General features: G+C 33.6%; 1 protein-coding gene across 2 annotated transcripts in view; it reads right to left on the bottom strand.

Annotated features, from left to right (window-relative positions):
- Positions 1–613: 613 nt before the first annotated feature.
- The window catches only part of UBE2W (ubiquitin conjugating enzyme E2 W), a 75,306-nt gene continuing 52,382 nt past the window's right edge, over positions 614–23,537 (bottom strand). For both annotated transcript variants that reach the window (XM_077752432.1, XM_077752433.1), the window contains exons 4-6: positions 18,664–18,819; positions 14,999–15,074; positions 614–6,014 (exon numbers count right to left, since the gene is read on the bottom strand). In XM_077752432.1, coding sequence (XP_077608558.1) covers positions 6,001–6,014; positions 14,999–15,074; positions 18,664–18,819 — 246 coding nt within the window. In that variant the 3' untranslated portion in view covers positions 614–6,000. The remainder of the gene's footprint in view (positions 6,015–14,998; positions 15,075–18,663; positions 18,820–23,537) is intronic.

Here is a 23,537-nt window from a genome sequence, read left to right as displayed (position 1 = left end):
AGTGAGGAGTAAGGCGATCCTGAGGAAAGCAGATCCCCCCTGAACAGAAAACTTAGAATATGTGCAGAGAATTCTTCCTGCTATGAATAATTGAGATGCAGAGAGATATCCTGATTCTTCTACTTCTCCTCTATTCTTCCCATAGCTTCAGGAGTCATTTATCTACATAAGTTAGTTGATTTATGTGTATATTTAAGGAAAGTATTCCAAAATTCTCTACATATGTCCTTATTAATCTAATACAACTTAAAGTTCAGCAACACAAGACTCATGGTGGAACTCTTAAGCAAGTGCCTGGGTCTCAATTTCCACCTTTTGTGAAGATGCCCGTCTTTTAATCAGGACTTCTTCAATTAAAGCATCAAGAACCACTAAAATACACTAGGCTACATTGCTAAGTAAACACGATCCACTAAATAAACAAACAAGTGGCGCTAGTTCATCCTGTTGCATCTATTTTTGGAAATGGACATGTCACTGTTTCCACAAACCTTTGAAGATCGCACGCAGTCCTTTGTGATGAGAAACTAGTGTGTAAGTAAATTTTTACATTATTATAAACTACAAAGAGATTTAATTATCCAATTTAATATTCAAGTCTACATAAAAAAAAATCAATGACAACTGCTTTATTATTAAAAGTTACTGAATTCCATAAAGCACACAATGTAATTTATATTCAACTAACAAAAGTTTGGTACATGTATTTAAAAATATATAATATATAGATTTATGTCTTAACATTTATATTCTATTCAAAAAGCAGCAGCTTTACATATTTTACAACTTGAATTTATAAAATATATACATCCACCCTATTCAAATCCTCAAGCATGAGCTTCCATTCCTATTAATAAAATGCACAATCTGTATTTCTGAATATATAGAGAAAAATGGTACCAACTAAAAACAACAAATCCATTTTAACTTGAACATGGACTAAATTCTTGGCTACCAGATAACTGACATGATAATCAATTCGATTAATGATTTTTATGCCAAGGCTGACAATCAATCTGCATTTATGTAAATAATCTGTGGTTAATTATTAAGAGACTTGCATTTATCTTTATGGTATGTGACATTCTACCACGTTCCTTGCTGGTCTTGTTTCAGGCTTTAGAATTAGAGAGGTGGGATTATTCAATCTTTCCATTTACCAGGAAATTTGACAAGTGAGGTCACACCTAACAAGCCAAAGCCCAGAACCATGCTTTGCCTTTGAGAAAACTGCTTAGAATTACTGCAGAAGCAAACTTTTCACAAAACCCTGACAAAGTATGCACCAATAAATAGAAAGAACCGTTTCTCTTTTTCCCTGTCAACTGCACTCAACTTGTACAACTGCAGGTCTTTAGGTATGGTAAAAACATACCAGCTTCTAGTCAGGCATTCCTTCCACATATCCAAAATGTCTTCAGATACTATATTGTTTTATAATTTTTTTTCATAAAACAGTCTATATAACCATTCTGGAGACTCATCCTCAATTATCAGTCCAATAACTTTGGAATTAAAGAATCCCAATAACTTTGAGAATTAAAGTCACAAAGAACACCTTAATCATCAGGTCCATGTCAGAACCAGAACTTCAACTTGAAGGATAAAGATCTAAGTTTGAAGTACATGTTTAGACTCCACGGGCCTCTAATGATAATGATGCATACAAGCCAGTCTTTAATGCAGTTTATGCTGAGAAAACAAAAGTCTCCCACAAATTATTATTAAAAAGAGAAGTTCCAAATCTCAAAATAGTGTAGAAACTTAACTGGAAAAAAAACTTTTACCAAAACAATTAATTCAATTCATTTGGGCAGTAATTAGGCTTTGGGAGAGTCACCATCCAAAAAGTAAGCAAAGCTTCCTTAATATTAGTATTTAAGAACTAAATTACAATCAACAGCTCATTTATCAAGTAGTCAATTATTCAGCAAATTTAGACACCTACTCTTGAACCAAAATAACGTATCAGAAATTCTACATATTTTATTTGTAGGAAGGGGTCTTCTTATTTAAGAAAAATTTCTGCTGTAATTTCAATAATCTTCCTTCTCTGGATTCCCTAACCTGAAGGAAAGGAAGGAGGAACGAAGGAAGGAAGGGAGAGGGAGAGGAAAATTTAGGGAAACTGAAGGCTGACATATTGGATATCTGTGAGAAGATAGGAAGAAAGAAAAATAAGAGAGATAAAAACAAAAGACTGCAAAGAGGATCAGAACCAAGTGGTGCAGATTAAAAGACACCTTCACAGAACTTAATCATGCAAAGGCATTAGCATAACACACAGTCGTGCAGTAACTGATCTGGGGGACAGTGAATCTTCAGAAAAGATATGGGGTAAGCCTCAGTTCATTCTGAATACCAATTTATATACACTTAATAATCCTAAGCTTTCAGCTAAAATATGTACAAAAAAACTAAATAAAAGTGAGATCAAGAAATATAAGCAGCAGTAACCATAAAGGCTTAGAACTAGTGACACTGATTTCTTTATTTAAAAAAAATTTTGAACACACAGTACCTCCTCTTCTCTTCTATTTTTAGGAAGAAGTTTTAACAAGTTTTAAATATCTCAATTCTCAAAAACAATAGGCTTTTTAAAAAGTAAGACTTGATTACCAGAAACAAGTAATATGTGGTTACATACCATTTTCATATCACTACTCATTTCCATTATTTGTCAATTCATCTTTGATGCAATCTGGAAATAATTAAGCAGTCACTAGATACCTGTTTTAGAATCTGAAGAAATTATTATTCACCACAGGAATCTAATGATATATATTTGCATATATTTAAAATTGCAGAAGGGAAAAAGTAATAAACTATTCTAGTTATTTTATACCAAATATTTATACCTAGTCAAAACAATAAGGATTAAGATCTTTCTCCAGATGAACCATATATAAAAGGTATTTTTTAGCATTTTCTGTTGGGGATTAAAAACAGCTTTATTTCCCTGCTAGCTAAAAGGAGGAATTCATACACTACAAGTAAGTCCTTTAGAGGTGAATATTAAATTCCTTAAGAGAACAGCCATAAAATTTATTTTAAAAAATTTATCTTAAAAAACTGAAAACCATTTCTCTCTTTAAAATCTATGGCATTAATACCTACTTGACATAATATTTTTTTGAAAGGGCACCAAGTTCATGATCTAAACATGCAAAATAAGGAAATGAATGTATCACTGTCTTAACAGAATTTGGCAAACCAGAAGAATGGCCTTAAAATAAATAAATAAATAAATAAATAGAGAGTACATACTGTCTAAATATGAAAGTATAATTCTGTAGGCCTATGTAGCAGACAGTGCCCCAGAGAGCAAGGGAAGAGGGAAGTAGCATATTCCTATGTACATTTTCTTGGTATTCTGGTTGTCTGTGTAACAACACATTACAGAGAAATATTGTTTATTATTACAAAGTCATTAAATGCTCTCTCTAGAGCAATGACTTAAGTAAACATCTTATGTCTTTTAATAAGGTAACTTACATTTAAAATCAACTTAATTAAATCTAAGTGCAAAGGAGTTTCCAATAATTCCTAAGTTCAAGGGAGTAATGTAACGAATAAGGTGTTATCTTATTGCAAATTTTGAATGGTTAGTATTTCTATATTTTAGGATATTTCATCTTCTCTTTAAACCGTAAAATGTACTGAAATTATTTGGTTTCGTTTACTTTCCTCTGCTTCATTTTAATTTGTTTTATGGTATCTCTATGTAGAGAGAGAGGTATGTTAAAATACTGCTATTTTTATTTTTAAAAACTCAACCGAGGCTATATATGACCTATCAGTCTACAGGATAGCGTTGTTAGTCTTTGACCTGGTATATTAATTCCTTTGGTGAATAAACGTCACAGGTCATTTCTTTATAAAAGAATTTTAGTAAGAGGACCAGCATTATGGAGAATGATTCCCCCACCCCCACAAAGGATCAAGTCAATCAGTAGTTTAGAGCAGTTGTGTAAAATATGAAAAATATATAATTTGTCGCTTCAATTTTCATATTAAAAAGCAGTTAAAAATAAAAACTAAGAGCAGCTCAAAGCATTCCAAAAAACATTTTCTGTCTTGGTTAAACAGGGCAACTACTAAGACTGAAAGAGACTACGGTGAGAACTTAGGTATATCTAGTGAAGAAAGAACAAAAATGTGTTTAATTTCAAAAAGTGGTAGTTGCTAACTATAGTATAAACAGTGTCCACAATTTGGTGGCTGGCCATAGTTTTAATTTGTTTTCAAGTTATTTCTACAGCAGACATATTTTTGAAGTCTACCCACCCCTGAGTTCAGCAATTATAGTTTTAGAGTGTAAAATTATATGCCCTTAATTAACAACATGTAAAAAGCTACAAAATGTCATCTATACAGAGATTAAAAACAATTTTGAAAATACTCCTTGCCAATTATTGATTGGATGGTTTTGCTGGGGTACATACTTCAAACCTTTTAGCCAATTGGCTTTTATTTTTAAGCCCAAATCGATTCATATATTTATTCACTGCAGGATATGTCAAAAAGAGTGCAACAACAGGCATTAGTAAAAATAACGTTGTAGTAGAAACAGATTTTTGCATATGTGAAAAGGTAATTTATAAAATACATAATCGCTTTTTAAAAAGAGAACCTAGCTGCAGTATCATTAACTTACATGGTACTGAGAATTGGACGTTTCAACAATTTTTTTCTATAGAAAAACTTTATCTAGCTGTAAGCAAAGTCTTTTAAACAAGAAAACAAAACAAATCCCTCCAGGAAAAACCGTATGGTTGTGTGAGACAAATAAGCAAACATACCATTCTATAGTGTACTTTTGCCTAAATTTCAAAATAAAAATGTCCACACTCTTTTGTTAAAACATTAAGCCTCTGTCAAAAATGTATTTCTTATTGTAGGGTACAGGATTAAAGGACAAAATGATACTTACAAGTAAAGAAAATTTACAGGAAAAAACTCGACAAAAGTTTTCCAAGTGAAGTATTGTAACATTCAAACTTGACTTAAAACAAAAGAAACAAAATTGCAAACAAAAACCGTTTATGGATTTTCCAAACATAAATAAATGAAATAGTGTTTAGGCAGTAGGGCTCATGCTGATGGCTAGCAGGAAGTAACAGAGTGTAATCTACTTGGAAAAACTATTAATGTACAAATACGCCCGAATTAGGGACTGCAGCAGCTGACTCATCACTGCCATTTTTCTTACTTCCAAAATAAAGCCTTGATTAAACCACTCATACCCTATATTACTCATACCTTTACTTCAGAGATTGAGGAACTATATACAACAAATGGATTTATTTTCACCATAGGGATAACATATTGTACCTCTCTGCCAATGTTACTTGAAAACCTTCCATGTCAAAACAATTTGACAGCAGATATAAACAATTCAATAAATACGCAATGATCTTTCATTACAGTCCTTTAAAGACGCATGTTAATTCATGCTGTTAACCTTAGGATCACAGTGCATAGAATCCAAATATAAACAGTTGGGGTGACTTTCAAAGTAATGTTGGATCCCTCACTTTATTTATAATCCCACTATAACCAATAAGTTCATTTCATAGGCCCTATCATGCATTAATCATTGGGTGGCAGGAGTTAATGAAAATTTTTCCTATTAAACGTCCATTGCCGGCAATGAACGTCCCAAAACCGCCAAGGAAGTCTTTGTTATTGCACAATACATGAGGACCTGGAACTTTTCCAAAAGCTTAAAAAAATAAAAATAAAAAATGGAATTATATTTGACATTTCCTGACACCTGCATTAATACTGTATGACTAATAAAAGCATGTCAGTTGCCTGGACTGAACCAGCGATCAACATGCGCCCAGAATGCACACAAGTAAAAATGCAGTAAAAGGAAGTAGTCTTCATTGCCTATAGGTCACTTCCAGTCAAAGGTTAAAGTTCAAAGACTGAATGATCAAAGTGCTCATTTTCTCAGTAGGACTATCTTCTGCTAGGAGGATGATAACAGTGGCATCAACAAGTATCATCTTTAAGAAAAGGAGAAAAAAGATAATTAAAAAAGTCAAGCATGCATAAGTAAAATCCACAAGTTAGTCTAACATATAAATAACTTCAAGTAGCAAGAAGAACATGGTTTATTTGACTGACTTGGCTCCGCCAATATTTGCAAATAAGAAGTCCAATTTGTGTTCAATGATACAGTGACAAACGTATCAAATTCTATTCTTTCATGGAAATGTAGTTCATACAGATCTTAAATGATGTGTTAATGTGTTAGTTCTACTTAAAATAATAAATTGATATATGTTAGCATATATTCAGGATTTATCAGTCTCAAGAGTTCTTTTAAGGGCCACAATTTTAAGTTATAACGAGACAGGAAGTAAACTCCTGACCAACAGTGTCATACTATTTAACAAAGGATAAGACAAGTTGTGCCTTTAGTCTATGAAAGAAAGAACTTCACAAATAAGGTATAATCTCCAAATCAATTAATACATAGTTAGTTATTAATTTCTCTCTAGAAAATACATTTTTCACTAAGTATAGATATATATGGAAATTAGTTTAAAAAACTAAAATAATTTAGTAATGACTTCTGGTAACCTCAACATATTATATTTATGTAAGACATGTAATTTGGGGATTTATAACTTATTTTACAAATTTTATTTCACAAGATATATCTGAAGGATTTATTTTGAGGACTAGTTACTCTTCAGAAACAGGCTTTAGACAGAAGCAAGACTAGTACCAACTACCCAAGAGTTGTAAAAGCTCTAAGGAGAACAGTTCTGAAAAACTGGCCAAAATATTTTACAAAATATCCCATCTTAGCATCAATACACTGCTAATAAAACCCCCATTCTCAAGGATTCAATGAGAGCTAAAAACCAGTAAATCTGACTTCTATGCTAGGCAAACTCATGGAATATTCCATCACCCTATACATTAAGGATGATCTAAAGGGTGAAATACACTGGATTTTTAAAATAAATCATCAGAATTTTTTAAAGAAAATATCTTTAAGAAGGAAGTTAAGTGGACAGTTTAATAGTTTCTAAACATCACATGAAAGTGTGGTTCCTAAATTACTGTGGAACTTGGAATAGAAAAGAGATAAAGATATCATGGGTATGGAACAAATTTAAGAGTATAAAATTATTAAAACATCACTTTTCCAACAAAATAATTTATAACATTAGGGCCCTTGAAATTAATACTCAAACTAACAGCCCTTAGATCTCTATGTTAAGGGATGGCACTAAATTATACCTGATAGGTCAAACTTTAAGTATCAAGCCATATGACAATGTATATAATAAAAAGGTGAGACAAAATTCAACTTGAGCATCATATACCTAGTTAATGGCCAAAAATAAACTTTTATTTCCAAAGACATATCATCTTTGATAGGTGATACTGAAAATGGATCTTCATCAAGTTGTTCAGTTTTGAAGTTTTTCAGTATAGTAAGTTGCTGTAGAATGTGCTACAATCCACCAAAATGATTAAGAAATCCAGATAAAGCTATGCTCCCTATCCTAATCCTCACCTTGGATTAGAAGTTAAAAAAAAATTTTTTTTTTGAGGACTAATATGATACTCCCTGCCTTAAATACTCTATCTTTAGAGAAACAAACTTACTAAATAAGTTTTGAAAATGCAGTTCCAAGATCTCTGATGGCTGGACCCACAGGGTCACATGGACTTAAACATTACAAATCCATTATGGCTGTAATAACCAAAGAGTCTATGAGCAAATAACTTAAGTATAGAGACAAGTATGAGCCAAAGCCATGGCTAACTTTTTCCTAGGAAAACAAAAAGGCCATCATTAAGAAGCAAAAAACTCATTTGTTAGCAAAAGGAACAGTTTCATCCTACAGATGAAAAAGATTACTGAATACCAGAATGACTTACAAAAAAAGACGGTTATAGTAAGATCAAGACAAATATAAGTCTATAAAACATGCTCAAAGGACACGATATATCTAACCTCTTGAATAAAGTATTTGTAGCAAGATGAAGGCTTAGAAAAAAAATCTTAGATGAATCCTTTAAATTTTTTTCTGGAACTGTATAAGCCCTTATTAAAACTATATCCTCAAATATAATACACAAATCACCAGTTCCAAAGAGGTGATAACTACCATGGCTAACTTCACTAGGCTTCTGGGAAATATGAGTGAGAGAGACCTGTATTAGAAGAATCATTTAGTCTTCCCCAGAGTATAAGAACCATCACATTATAATGGACACCACAACCATCACAGTATATTGGAAAGCACCCCCCTGGATATTCCCAGGGACAAAAGACTAGAAGAAAAGGAACACAGTAATAAGTCAGTAGATATGAAGTGGGATCCCAATTCCAAGAAAGACAAAAATAAATCTTTACAGGTAAGTTTGTGTCTCAACAGTGTAGGGAATTAAAGTTTTCTTTTGATGAACCAGTACAAGAAAGATTTCACAGTAGACAAGAGAACTGTTATCTAGCATGAAATAAAGGGGAGAAAGGCTGTTAAAATGAGTAAACATTTAGACTTAGGAATTCAGAAAATGATTTTGTAAGGTAGCACAAATAAAAAAGTTTACACCTAACATAAGTAGTTCTATGGACAGCCAAAAGGCAGGAAGAAAAAGAGTACATTAATACAAGTCTGAGACAATTTTATGTTCCTATCCCCTTATAATCCTTAAAATTGTACAGAAAATGTTCCAGCTGAATGGAACCAGAATGTAAAGTTTTATTTAAAAAAAAAAAGAGATTATTCTACTCCTCCCCAAATTTATAAACTCAACAGTTTATTGGACATAACATCGAAACATTATGCCAATCTATTTCCTGTAAGCCTAGTTTTCTGAAGCCATTACTCAGTAACAGTCTTAAGATATACTGCTCAATTCTCTATCACCTTGAGAAAAATGCTTCAAGGAACCAGATCAGTACTGCCATCTGTGGAAAGCAATCATTATGAAATTAAGTTATATACATTCAATATGGGTCCCAGGAAACAGATGGATCATATTATTTATGGATTCTATTGGCTATATTATTCAAATATTTTTATGATTTCATAAAAGGTATTTCTCTCTTTCAAGAACAATTATATCTGTTTTGATACTGAACTTTGGGCTCATTCACTTGTGCGCTGGATACATTTGTGTGCTAAGCTGATGACCTTTTTAGTCCTGAGCCCCTTTGTATGCAGATATGAATTGTCTCCTCAAATACCTATTTTGGTTAGTTCACTTTATTATTTTTTTAACATTATTCTCTCTGTTTAATGGATTTTTCAAAGCATATGGACCCCTGGCCTTAATTTGCAACACAGAGGATTTGCATTCCAATGATCTTAATCCTTCAGTGAACAGAAACTATGCAAGAACTCTAAACAGGTGGATAGTAAACTTCAAGTAAGTAACAGTAAGGAATATGTATTCACGTATCAGTAAATTTTTACACTTTAATATTAAGGAGCTAGAGACGAATCTCAAAAAAAATGCAGAAAGAAATGCAGAAGATATGATACCATAAAGACAGTAACAGTAGGGTAGCAGTGACTGTCCTACATTTTCAAGGTATACTAACAACGTGGAAGATCACAAATTTAAGTTGAAAGAGGTTTTTCAAACACCCAACGCTGGTATCTATCTGCCAACTCATGTCAGGTGTATCAGCAGAATCCTGCTCTTCTAAAACCAGACCTACTGAATGGACAAAGTATTGTTTTTCATTAATAGTGGCATCCATCCTGCATCCAGCAAGCCCCCTCTCAAGTGCACAGATATTATGAAACTAACCCCAAACCCCTCTTCCCTCTGGATTACAAACACTGACAAACACTCTGTCCCATGTTGACCCAAGGACTGTGGAGCATGTACTGAGGCCCACAATTCTGCTTGGCTTCTAGAAATTGAAATGTTAAGTGTTTCAGTAAGTACATCCAATTCCAAGCAAGTCTTTATTCAGTCTCTGATCTTTTTGTTGAGGTTTGCAGGTCATGTCAGGACACAGGGCTGGCCTTGTAGCCCTTTCGGAATTAGATGATGCTAAGAAATAACAAGAGTCCATATTTCTTGGTAATTTGGTGTTGTAAGGAGAACATGATTGATCAATGAGCATCTTTTGGAACTAAAGCAGCTAAGCAGAAAAACATATAAGCTGAAATCTGGAAAGCTCAAAACAAAGCTGATGTGTTCTGCTTTATGAGTGAGTGTATGATTATCTTTTTTGATAAGATTTTCCAAATTCAACTATAAGGTCAGGTGAGCCATTACTCACACTGCTTATAACTGTCACTATGAAATGTATAAAAGCTACACTACTGAAATGCTTTAGTTTTTAAAGGTGAAAGAAGAGTTCAAGGAAGGCTGTCTATACCCACTCACCTTTATGAAAGAGCAGCTGCTCTATCATCTCAAAGTATAATTAGTATTACCCTTTCCTGATTACATATGATGGTCACTCATAAAGCAAAACTGTGTCGATTTAAAGAGAGATTCTGGGAGGGGGATGATTCAAGTATGCAGGGTTCAAGCATGAGTACAAAACATATTGAGATAAGAATCACTGTAAGTCAATACTCTGAGGATAAGTTTTAAACAGAATTATATGTAAATAAAAAAAAATGTATCTGTACCTGGGACTGGAACCTGAATTAGAATAGTCATAATTTAGCTGAAATACAATCCAGTCCTTTAAAGATGGCTAATTTGTATTTTGGGGGCAGGAGAGGAGAAATACACTTTTACTCTGTTTATTGGTGAAATGAATTCCTGGACTATTACATATTAAGAAGTTAATTTAGTTTAAAAAGCCTCTTTTTCTTAGTACTTTTTGGCTAAGGTAGAGAATGTAATAGTTCAAGCTATTAAAAGACTTTTTCTACGTTAGTTATCAAGGTAAAAATTTCTCAGTTAACAGATAAAAGCTATTAACTATGAAAAATAACTTCTACTATGAAGTGTATTTTATTTTAAATAATTTTATATTTCTAGTTTCACTATGTGACTTTTCTCCATTTCTTTTTTTTTTTTTTAAGTTTATTTATTTATTTTGAGAGAGAGCGGGGAAGGGGCAGAGAGAAGAAGGAGGAGAATCCCAAGCAGGCTCCAATGTCAGAGCACAGCTGGACACAGGGCTCAATCCCATGACCGTGAGATCATGACCTGAGCCAAACCAAGAGTTGGATGCTTAACCGACTAAGCCACCCAGGCACCCCTCTCCATTTTTTATTCAAAAGTACGTAATGAGTAATTCTAGGAATATTCTTAGATAAAGGACTTCTCATAAGTCCTTTTATCTAAAGGAAGCATCAGTGGGCCTGAAAGACTGTTATCTTTTTGAAATTTCCCTACCAGGGAGGTAAGGAAGGGAAAAAATAGGAATGTACTGTGTCTAATACATTGAGGCAGGAGAGGTTATACTTTCAAAATATATGTATTTTTAAAATTCATCACTCCAAGGCAATTTCTTCTCAAGTTTTATTAGAAAACACAAGTGGCTTAAAAACACTATGAAAAAGACAACGGGGCATTTCTTTTTTAATTTTTTTAATGTTTTTATTTATTTCTGAAAGACAGACAGTGTGAGCAGAGAGAGAGAGGAAGAAACAGAATCTGAAGCAGGCTCCAAGCTCTGAGCTAGCTGTCAGCACAGAGCCGGATGCGGGGCTCAAACCCATGAACCGTGAGATCATGACCTGAGTGGAAGTCGGATGCTCAACCGACTGAGCCACCCAGGTGCCCCTGGGGCATTTTTTTTTTTTATGATCAGTATAGTTGAGTTTGAAACAGAAGGACTATATTATCTTTAGAACTTTGACACTTTAAAAAATGTTTGATGTAGTGTGTTTGTCAACAATGATTGACTAATCTTAATTTTTGATGAATCTGGGACTTTCTATGCTAAGATACAGGGTCTGTGACACTCAAGAATTTTTTTTTTTTTTTTTTTTGGAAGGGCTCCTTGTAAATGCAGAGAGAAGAAGCAGTTTGGTGTTTGGTCCTAGGCAAGAGGATGAAAAAGAATGAGAAGCCAAAATGTAAATTGAATCAAAGGACTATTTACTTAAAGTAGGGTCTTATTAAATGTTTTAGTAGACCTTCAGTGCTCAGAAAGAACTCCTTAAGTCTGATTATATTTTACATGGAAACCTGTCCTTTTGGATCTCAGAATCCCTGTAATGGCAGTCCTCAAGTGACAAGCTCTATCAGAATTATTTGGGGATACCTTAAAAACTAAAACAAAATGAGCATTCTAGGCACAGTAATAAACTTTATTAGATTCTTTAAAAAGAAAAAGTAATCAACAAGACTGCTGAAAGAGTTCCTGAGGGTGTGTGTAGAGGAAGGATTTGTTGAGGCAGGTGTGTATGTGTGCATGTCTGTGCCAGATTCACAGTACATGGAGGATAAAAAATAGTGTGTAAGTAATGCTCCACTTAACATTCCACGTATAAAACACTTCATGTTTTAAAGATGATTTTCTTAGGAGGACTGGGACACCTGAGTGGCTTGGTCAGTTAAATGTCTAACTTCAGTTCAAGTCATGATCTCACAATTCATGAGTTTGAGCCCCATGTCAGGCTCTGGGCTGACAGCTCAGAGCCTGGAGCCTGCTTCAGATTCTGTGTCTCCCTCTCTCTGACCCTCCCCTGCTCATGCTGTCACTCTCTCTGTCTGTCTCAAAACTAAATAAACGTTAAAAAAAATTAAAGATGATTTTCTTAGGATGGATTCTCACAAGTTTGGTAACTGAGACAAAACGCCTGATCTTAAACTTTGTTAAGATCTTGCTATAGATCTTTGTTAAGATCTTGCTATACATTCTGCTAAACTTGTTACACCATCAACAAATTCAAAAGTACTACTTGTTTTCTACTCTGTACCCTTTTCCAGCATTGCACTCATTTTATACAACTGTGCCAATTCAATAATTTCAAAATATTAAATCTGTAATTATTTTACAGTGAAATTTTTGGCCTATGCTTTTAATTAATTTTATTTTATTTACTATGTTAAGCAACTCTCATAAATGGTCTTTATTTTTAATAAGCTATAAATGCTTTTTACATTTTTCAAATAAAGGTTTACTGTGCTTTGAGGTTTATTCTAAAAGGTTTAAATTTTCATAACTCTTTAATATTTAATATTAATATTTATGATTCTTTTTCAGAAATTCTTCCTCCAAAGTTTATACTTAACTTTAAAAAAATACACTTTCAATACTCTGGTTTCTCTTCAGATAGTATAAATCTTTCACCTTTTAAAAAAATACACTTTCTTTTGTTATAAAAAATATTTAATTTTAATCCACAGGAAATTTTTAATTCATTTGCCTTTTTAAAATTCTTTTATTATTTTTTTAATGTTTTTTATTTATTTCTGAAAGAGACAGAGAGAGAGAGAGAGAGAGAGAGACAGCGTGAGCAGGGGAAGGTCAGAGAGAGAGGGAGGCACAGAATCTGAACCAGGCTCCAGGCTCCGAGCTAGCTGTTAGCATAGAGCCAGCTGTCAGCACAGAGCCAGAGCCCGATGCAGGGACTCGAATCCACAAACTGTGAGACCTGAGCCGAAGTTGAATGCTTAACTGACTAGCCACCCAGGCGCCCCAGGATTACCAACTTTCTAACAGGATTACTTACTAAATAATTTTTCACCTTCTCACCAGTTTGTGACACCTAATTCACCATATATTAAAATTTTATATATAGAAAAGCCTAGGAAAGGGTAATTCTATTTTGATGTCTTTTCTTGCATTAGTATGTTTTGGTATCTGGTAGATCAATTCTCCTTCATTATGCTTTAGTTCAAAATCCAAACTGCTCTTCTCACCTATTATTTTTTCTAACTTTGAAGCACCTACCCATCATTCCACCGGATTTTTACTAAATCATATTAAACCAATAATTTGAAAATTATTTAATACTGGTTTGTCATCAAAGATCTCTCTTTTTTACATAGCCCTTACAAGTTTTGTGGTTTTTTCTTCTAGGTCATCTGTAATTGTCATTAACATTATCCTGAGTATTTATTCTTCCACAGCTCTCAGGAATGGCATTCCTCTTTCACTATGTTTTCTAATTTGTAATTGTTGGCATAGTGCTATTGTACTGATTCTAGTCATCACTCACCTCAACACCTGCAGAACTTTAGAATTTAAAAAGTTTTTAATTGACTCAAATTACTTCAGGTAACAGGAAGTTTCACAATGGACATAAAAGTATGGGGCGGGGGAGTCATATTCCTAGTAATTAGCTCTGTCAGATCTCATTTCTTATTAGGCTAACATTTCAAAAAACTAAAAAAAATGCTCTGATGGATACAAAATCACAGGGGGTGGTTTTTGTTCATTCCCTTCAAAAAATACACTGAAGAGTAGAACATTTTTGTTGCGAATTTCAAATAATTTCAAAAATTTCCTCTTTAAGGAAGTAAGCAGTAAGATCAGTTTAGAAAAGACTAGCAGTTTTCAATTAAGTTATCAGCAGTCTCCCAATAAAATCAATAAAACAAAATCAGGGAGAGACCTATATTCATACAGCTACAATCAGAAGAACCACAAATTTTTGACAACTATTAGAAGAACTTTCCTTAACTGAATGGGCCATCTCTTACAATGTGATTGATCCCCTCCCATCACTAAGAACAGTACCAGAATTAAGTAATTACAAAAGACATCAAAATTTCTATTTCAAGTAACAGATTTCCAAATAACTAATCCCAATTTCACTTAAAAATTATTAAAGACTATTTTTTAGTGAAATGGTAGCATTTTAGAATGTTAAAGCAATTTTATATTTTACTTACATGATAGCTATGATTTTATGTGCCCCATTAAAAATCTAGTCCAATGTATCCATTAAATGTCTTAAATATTTTAAAGACTCTTCTCCATATTACAAAATTATCAGTTATATACTCCCTTCTTTTCCCTAAATAGATATATAACCTTTCAAATAAAAATGCTAAAAAGTTAAAATTCTAAAATAAAACTGCTTACCATGATACCACCATTTTGTTTTCTTTGGATTCTTGTTACATGTTCGAACATAAAAAGAATTATCTGGTGGTCGTCTCTGAAACCAAAAAGAATTTACATAGATAAGAAGTTGTAAAATAGAAGATTTAAGGAGACAGTTTTAATAAAAGCTTTAGCAGTATTATTATAGAAAGCATAAAAAATATAAATGCTTATGTGGCACAAATGAATATATTCCAGGAAAAGTAGACTCTTAACACTGAAGTTAAAAAATAAAGGTATGCATGTGTGATTTGGATTAGGTTCCAATTATTAACCCAAAGTGATAGCATTATGTTTTAAAGAATTTCGCTTTCATTTATTTTATCTCCCTAAAAATAATTTAGTAATTACTTTTGTAAACTAATTAAAAAAAAAAGCAGGTATGTCTACCTAACTAGGTTTCTCTGAGTAACTAACAGCAAATTATAAACCTCCCCAAAGAATTATGGTTTTCCTGTAAGGTAGTATTCACCAAGGACAGACCAAGGGATTCCGTTTCCAAACAAAATATATGAGGAAAAAAAAGGGGGGAAACTATATTAGCATTTCTGCTATACATATGTCCTGACTAGCATAATATTAGAAACATATGGCAGCTCTCCAAGGGAGCTATAGCAGGGAAAGAGATGCTAACAACACAGAAGACAGATTATGGAAGGGAATTTCCCTGAAAATGTTGGATACTGATCACACAAAACAAGTATGTGACTCTCTACACCAAAATTTGGAAACATGTCAAATTTGTACTAACGCCACTAAGGGAAGGTTAGTAGGTAATATGATAGGTCCAACCCAAAACCAATGGTGAGCAGGACTGCCTAGACAACAGGAAGGGAGAAAAGCAGTCCACTTGGCACTTCTATCACGCAGGTACAGAACTGATCTTCGCTGAGCCTTGTAATGCTCTTATAATATAGTTAATATTAATAGTAATTTAATAAAAGGGAAGAGTAGAATATAAAATGTTAAACAGCTTTCCCCAAATTACTCTGCTGATACAGATGGAGAAGATACCTGAAAAATTAATATTATGAAATTAGATGACTGACAACCTCAAAGAATAGATGGTCTGTTGCTGTTTGTTCTACAAAGTCACAATCTGTGTTCATGTGGAATAAATTGCTACCACTGCAACAAATTTCATAAACTCATTTTATGAAATGTATATTGATTAGAAACCATTCTTCAAAAAAGAAAAAATATATATTTAAGGAAAAAAACACTCATTCTATTTGCTTAAGTCAAGAATACAACCAAACTGCTAAGTGATCACAGAGCTATGGTTCTTAGAAAAATAAAGTAACTATACAAAAAGATGGGGATTACCAAAATGGTTTTAGGAAGGGAATACAAGCTGGAAAATTTGAACGATCTACATTGGAAGGGCACTGAGAATAAATGGTAGATTACTCAAAAGCCTCTCAATATCATAAATTATCTTTAATCTACTAAAATCTACTGATATAATGGATTTAAGTGTCCTCAGTTTAGGGAACCATTCTTGACTGTGAAAAAGAAAACTGGAGTGAAGGAATTATGACTAAATCAAAGTTCCCAAACGCTTATAGTAAAAAATTAAAATTTGTATTCAAGTCAAATATTAAAGTGAAACTCATAGCATCACCTGGCCACAGAGTAAAATTCACCTCTTTTAAAAGAGCTTTGGTGAGTAGTTAGAAGACTTTTAAAAGCTTATTTGGAGCTAGATCCCCTCAGTGCCAGAGCAAGTTTCTTCTTTCTTCACCTTTGTAATCTCGTACTTAGCACAGTAAAAATAGCAGCCAGTATTAAGTACCTACTAAACGTTTGCTGAATTTTTCTCATATTTCACGGAACTAATATGGTTAGAATTCTATCTTCCAGATTATTGTATTTAAATATAATGAAGGTTATATTATATAACATAGCTTACCAATAATTCAAATGGAATAATTAGTCATTTACTAACTATGCAAAAAAACTAGTAGTAGAAAACTGAAATGTGAGAGGAATGATGAGAATTAAAAAAGGATAAAGGAAGTAAAGACTATAGTCATTTTCTAGCTTTTAATAGTAAATCATTACATTTATTTATTTTAAATCATTACATTAAAATGCAAAAAAGTGCTAATTAATTCAAGGCATATGCAAGGGCTATGGGTACCCTTCACTGGTGTTCATCTCAACTTTTCTCATTAAACTCTATACTTACTCCTTCACCTTTCTGAAGACATTAAACATTAACAAGGACACAGAAGTCCTTGTAACTGCAAACTGCTCTGTTCTACAACCTAAAAATCTTTAAGTGTGCTGGGACTGGAAGTGTGGGGGATGAGAAAATATGGAAGCAATAAATGAGTAAGCGTTGTTTCCAAAGCCCTTGGAGGTTAACAAAAGCTCAAGTGTAGCCTTTATATGCAATGTGGAAAAGCCCACAGGCAAAGAAGGAAACTTAAATTAAAAAGTCATACTACTATTAGATAATATGTACCTTATTTCCTCTCTTCTAAGATGTACATTTTTCTGCACATTTTCTTGAATATTCTTGAATGGGGACACATACCTTTTAACTAATGGTGTCACAGTTTTAACTTCCAGAAGTTTTTTTTCTTTCTTATATTAGGCATATGAAACTATATACTAAGGGCTCATAATGCCAAAATTTTAAAAAAATACAATTTAAACCATTATTGCCCATACTTCTTTGAACAAAAAAAAACCTATTGGTTTGTTTTTTTTAAACTAACACCAAGAAACAGCTTATGGAACTAACATTCCAAGAAACTTACTTTGCAAACAGTGTCTTAGTGTTTCAGTCTTGAGGACCTACCATTTAAAAATGAACTACTATCCCCCTTGAAGTTCTCTAAACACTAATGTAGTAAAAATGATAGTTGAATTTGGAGAACACAGGAAAAAAAATGCTGAAATAACCCCAAAGATCCCTAATATGTAAGGTAAATTTGTTTCTCTTTTAAACCAAATACAATAGGAAACCCTTGCGAGGAAGAGTCTTTAAAATATAGAAATATGAGTACTGTGCTACCCTAACCCTCAGGCAGAAGTGACAAGAGGGCCAGAAATGCATATAGGATTTAGATACTTTAAAAGGGTATCCTAAATTTGACTCATCTGACTCTGCTTTCTGGTAATTTTTGCCTTTCTGTGGATTAGTAAAAGAGAATTAGAGAAAAAGTCCAGAAAATTCTACCGGTAATCAAATCCTCCTCCTTCAACCTAGTCATTATGATGATCATAATGATAGGAAAGCTCTGGTTCCCGGGAAATTCCCTAAAAGAGGCTGATAGAGTGGGAGCCAGCAGAGTGGAAAAGGGAGCTATGAAACTTGTTCCTGGGGCTTTCCACTGTGAAATTTAGAAGCAAGAATTTCTTGTACACTTATGCCTTGTGTATGCTTACAGAAATAAAATTAAGATTATTTAAGAAAATTTGCAGAACTTTTCTAAGAAATATAAAACAATATCTGATTTCTATGTGGAAGGAAAGATTATCACAATAATTTTCTAATCTATTACTAAACATGTATTACCTATAACTTCATAATAAAAGGTATTAAGTCTTTCAAATAAATTATATATTAAAATAGTTTCTCTACCTAGACTAAAAGAAGAGATATTACCTGGAATAATTCTGAAAAGTCCTACCTTTTCTTTGCAGCTGGAAAGCATGCTAATAATGCTAAGACAAACTGATTGGACTGAGAGCGCTGGGGACCAGTCTTCTGTTAGAATGGATAAACAGATATGACCATTGCTATAAACATGAGGATGAACAGGAATATTTTCACCAGTAAACATGACCTAAGAAAGAATAAAATTCCATTAACACTCAAATATTCTGTATTATAAAGAAATAAAATATTCTCCACAGAACTTATTATTTTAAAAACCAATTAAGAACCAGCAAAATCAGTGCTAGAAACAAGATAAACAACTGCTCACTGTTTATTCTCATCAATTCATGAAGTACTGGTTTCACTGTACGAATGATCACACAGGGAATGGTACATATAGGGGAAAAGTCCAGATCATCTATCTTTAATTTCAACTATTTTTCACAAATTTCTTTTAAAAATTCAGAAATTACCATGCATTTTTAGCCTAGTGAAAGACTACTATATTTATAAGAATGCTTTTTCAAAATCTACTCATTGCTCTCTGCATACAGAAATCATATGAAAGTATTCAATTTGGGGACAACATGAATTCTAGATGATAGGAGCACCCCCTTCCACTTTGTAACAATGCTATCACCTACGGTACTACATGCAAAAGGAAATGACTGCTATATATATATATACACCACCTGCTCTAAACTCACTTGTCCATTATGATGAGTACACATTACTATTTATTAATCAGCAAGTAACTATGTGCTTACACACACACACACACACACACACACAACCAGTTGAATGAGTCTCCCAATTACTTGTTTTTCTCTGCCTTTTCTTCTACTCAATTCTTCTAACAGTTTTTCCTTTCTCTACCTTTCCTTGCTTCGGTACTGTTTTTTGAAAGGTAATAAATCTATTATTCCTGCCTTTGCCCTAATAATTCATTAAGTATCCTGATAGTAGTGCTTCTTAAATGTATCTACACTGGGCACCTGGGTGGCTCAGTTGGCTGAGCATCCAACTCTTGATTTCAGTTCAGGTCATGATCCCAGGGTTATGGGATCAAGCCCTGTGTGGGGCTACACCCTGAGTGTGAAACCTGCTTACGATTCTCTCTCTCTCTGCCCCTTCTACACTCGTGTACACTCTCTCAAAAACAATAATAATATATTAAAAAAAAACAAAAATAAACACGTAACTCCATAATTAAAAACAAAACCCATACCTACACTAAGCATTTGAATGGGCAAAACAGTGAATTCATACCTTCTGAAGAATCTGTTAAGCACAGCCCAAAGTAGGACAAAGAAAGCAGAAGTCTAATATTTAAGAATGCTTATATAGGTTACTTCATAAAAATTACTTTGATATAAAATTAATCCACCAATCCTTACATTAATTTTATGTTGCAGTAAGATGTACCATTTTTATTGTTGTTTAGTAGAAATTACTAATTTCTTACCTTAAAAAAAAATCACCTGAAAATCTGGTTAAAAATAAAAATTCAAAAGTCCCACTTTCACACATACTGATTCAACAGGTACGAGATTTTTATAAAGCTCATCAAATATAAACCAGTAGTTCCCAAAAGAGATTTACAATATCTCTCTCAGCCCTACAAACTGCTTCACACTTGAATACAGCAAAATCTTAGTTAGAAGCCCTACTTTCAGTTATGTCAGAAACTAATGAAGTATTTATTACTCTAGGCATAGCCTATTTTCCCTGTTATAGAAAGCCAGTGAAATAAGTGTGGCTAGGGTAAAGTATGTCATTATTTAATATGGGATGTTATAGAAAGTTATCATAAGGTGGGTTTTTGCTTTTATTTTAAAATATCTAACAATTCTGACTTTATTACAATTTCAGAAATATTTACATTTGAACAAAGCACTCTTGCGTAAGGAAGAGTCCTCTAACACTTCAAATATACTAACATATGGAACTCAATGCCTGGACCGAAGCTAATATAAGACAACAAGAGGAATTTTTTTCTCTCAAAGGAATAATTAAATACATTTGCATATTTTTTATTTCTTTAAGTTCTGGTCATGCAGTCTGTATTTCCACTGAAAAGAGCTAAAGTAGAGCTGAAAACTAAAAGTAAATCTCAAAATAAGAGATATCACATTACTTGCTCTGCCTGACTGTAGAAGACCACCCAATCCCTGACTCTGGCACAGCTGTGTTTAAAGCACATTATTTATCTCAATTTTATCTATCAGTGCTATTACTTTTTGCTAAAAAAGTGCTGCCCTACAAAAGGAAATGACTGCTTAAATGGTCTTGCAGCTCCATACTTTTTGAGTCTATCCACAATTATTTTAAATTTTATTTTTTATAAACATGTAGCCCATTATACGTATTTTATATGCCCACAATGTGTTGTAGATTTCTAGGATTTACAATCTCACAGAATATGCATCTGCTTTGGGGTATTCATTCTGCCACAAAATCCCATTTGACCACTAGGATATTTTCAGTAAGAACACAAATAATGCCCAAGACCTTATCCCCTGCCAAGAATTATTTTTTAAAGGGTATTTTTTTTTCAGTAAGATCTCCTTTTTAAAAAGTCACACAGAATTGTGCTCTGAAAGTACCAAAAGAGGGGCGCCTGGGTGGCTTAGTCGGTTAAGCGTCCGACTTTCGCTTAGGTCATGATCTCGCGGTTCGTGGGTTCGAGCTGACTGCCAGCTCAGAGCCTGGGGCCTGTTTCAGTCTGTGACTCCCTCTCTCTCTGACCCTCCCCTGCTCATGCTGTCTCTCTCTCCTAGAAACAAAACAAAACAAAACATGAAAGTACCAAAAGATGAAGAACTGCTAAGTTATCTTCTTTGGCAAAAATTAATCAATTCATCAGCAACCATCAAGGAAAACACACAGCAAAATACAAAGGTTATCACAACATGCTCTAAATAGCCAATTCACAAGGCAGATGGAAAGTAATATTCCTCTTAGAGAAAACGGATTACAAACTAAATCACTTGGCCTGAGAGCCAAGAAGTGCCCATGAACCAGGAAATCAGGAGAGAAGGGATGAAATGCAAAAGATACCTACAGCAGGTGCAGCAGACACTGATAAGCACAAAAGAGAGCCAGAAATCAAGACAGAAACAGCTCTGAACTCTAAGGAAACTGAAATAATAAAATTAATCAGACCTCAATAAACCTTTTTAACAGCAAATGCAGCCAGCCTAAAACTTTCAGCAACCAAACAGGGGAATCAATAAGCTGCACATATTAAGAATCAATAAGCTGCACATATTAAGAGAGCCCCTAGGACCTAACCTTCCAGATACAGAACTTTAGAGGTTTGCCTAAACATAGAAAGGCTGAGTTTACATGCCAGAGATGATTCCCTGAAATAAACGAAAAAAAGAAAAAACTTTTTTCAACAGCTTCATGTAAAAAGGCCAGGAAGCAGCTTCCACAGACAGTTTTAAACTCTGCAATTCTGGTTCTTTACATGTGACAGGGAAAATAAACAAGGCTGAATTTCTTTAAGATCATGCTCTTAACTGTCCTCATTTATTTAAACACACAGTACAGGGGCGCCTTGGTGGCTCAGTCAGTTAAGCGTCAGACTTGGGCTCAGGTCATGATCGCACCGTTCGTGGGTTCGAGCCCCACGTTGGGCTCTGTGCTGACAGCTCAGAGCCTGGAGCCTGCTTCAGATTCTGTGTCTCCCTCTCTCTCTGACCCTCTCCTGTTCACGCTGTCTCTCTCTCTCAGAAATAAAGAAAACATTAAAAAAAAATTTTTTTTAAACACACCGTACAATCCAAAGGAGGAAAGGAACATTTCAGTTATTTAACTGCAGTCAAGCAGGTTCTGAATACTGAAGAGATGAAGAGCTGTTTTCAGAATTAAAAATTTTTTGAGGGGAATCTGGCAAAACTAAAACAGATTTAATAAGACAAGTGAACACAATGAATTTCAAACGAAAGGAAATAAATAAGAACTTTGCTAATTTATTTTAAAAGTTACTTATTTTTAAAATTATTTATTCAGGTTAAAATTTAGCATATAAACAGTTAACAGCCAGAGACTGCATACACTACTGCATAAACCAAACAATAAAATGGAACTACAGATNAAGCGAAAGTTGGACGCTCAACCAACTAAGCCACCCAGGCGCCCCGGAACTACAGATTTTAAAGAATAAGCTGCTTTATGGGGAAAAAAGCCACAATTTTAGATCTAATGCAGGTGAATCACATGTGAAGTTGTGAGTCTGCCTAAGAAACAGTCCTCAGATGTTTCTAAATTTCCAAACATTTCCCAATCGTCATGGTATACAAGAACAAGTATGATCTAAGAAAACTATGCTCAGGATCCATACAATTTTGGAGTAAGTAAGCACATCCAACCTAAAGTTTTAAGCAAGTCAACCTCTGGGTAACTTTTGGTACCAAATGTACTGTCTTTCATAAAACTACTAATCTTGAGAATGAAAGCTACTGACAGTGACAAAATAAAGACTGGACATTAAGTAACTGTTTCTAATAGTAAATTCATGGCAGTAGCACATTAGGATTTCCAAACATCAAGCCCAACACTGAATGAGCACACAAAACTGAGATCTGACCACAAGGAAGGCATACTACTGTGTTCAGACTAATGTTCTGCAACTAATTAGAAAGTGAGAACCTAATATAGGGTCAAACTAGGTCAAAACACGTATTACAAGAATAAGTAGTACAAAACAGGCTATAAAATATAAAAGCCAATCTATAAAACTATACCAAGATTTCCCTAGGGACAATATAAGGGAACGTTTTCTCTTATTAAAACTGTTAAGTAGATAACAGCACTTAATGGGCAACTACAGAAATTGAACATAAAAGCAAAGTCTGTTGTAATCAGATATCTAATTATTAATAACGTATGATATATGCA

The sequence above is a fragment of the Crocuta crocuta genome, unplaced genomic scaffold, assembly GCF_008692635.1.
Source record: "Crocuta crocuta isolate KB4526 unplaced genomic scaffold, BGI_CrCroc_1.0 scaffold141, whole genome shotgun sequence".
NCBI classification, from domain to species: Eukaryota; Metazoa; Chordata; class Mammalia; order Carnivora; family Hyaenidae; genus Crocuta; species Crocuta crocuta.
The sequence above is the reverse complement of the archived record's forward strand: the minus strand, read 5'-3'. Positions and strand labels throughout refer to the sequence as shown.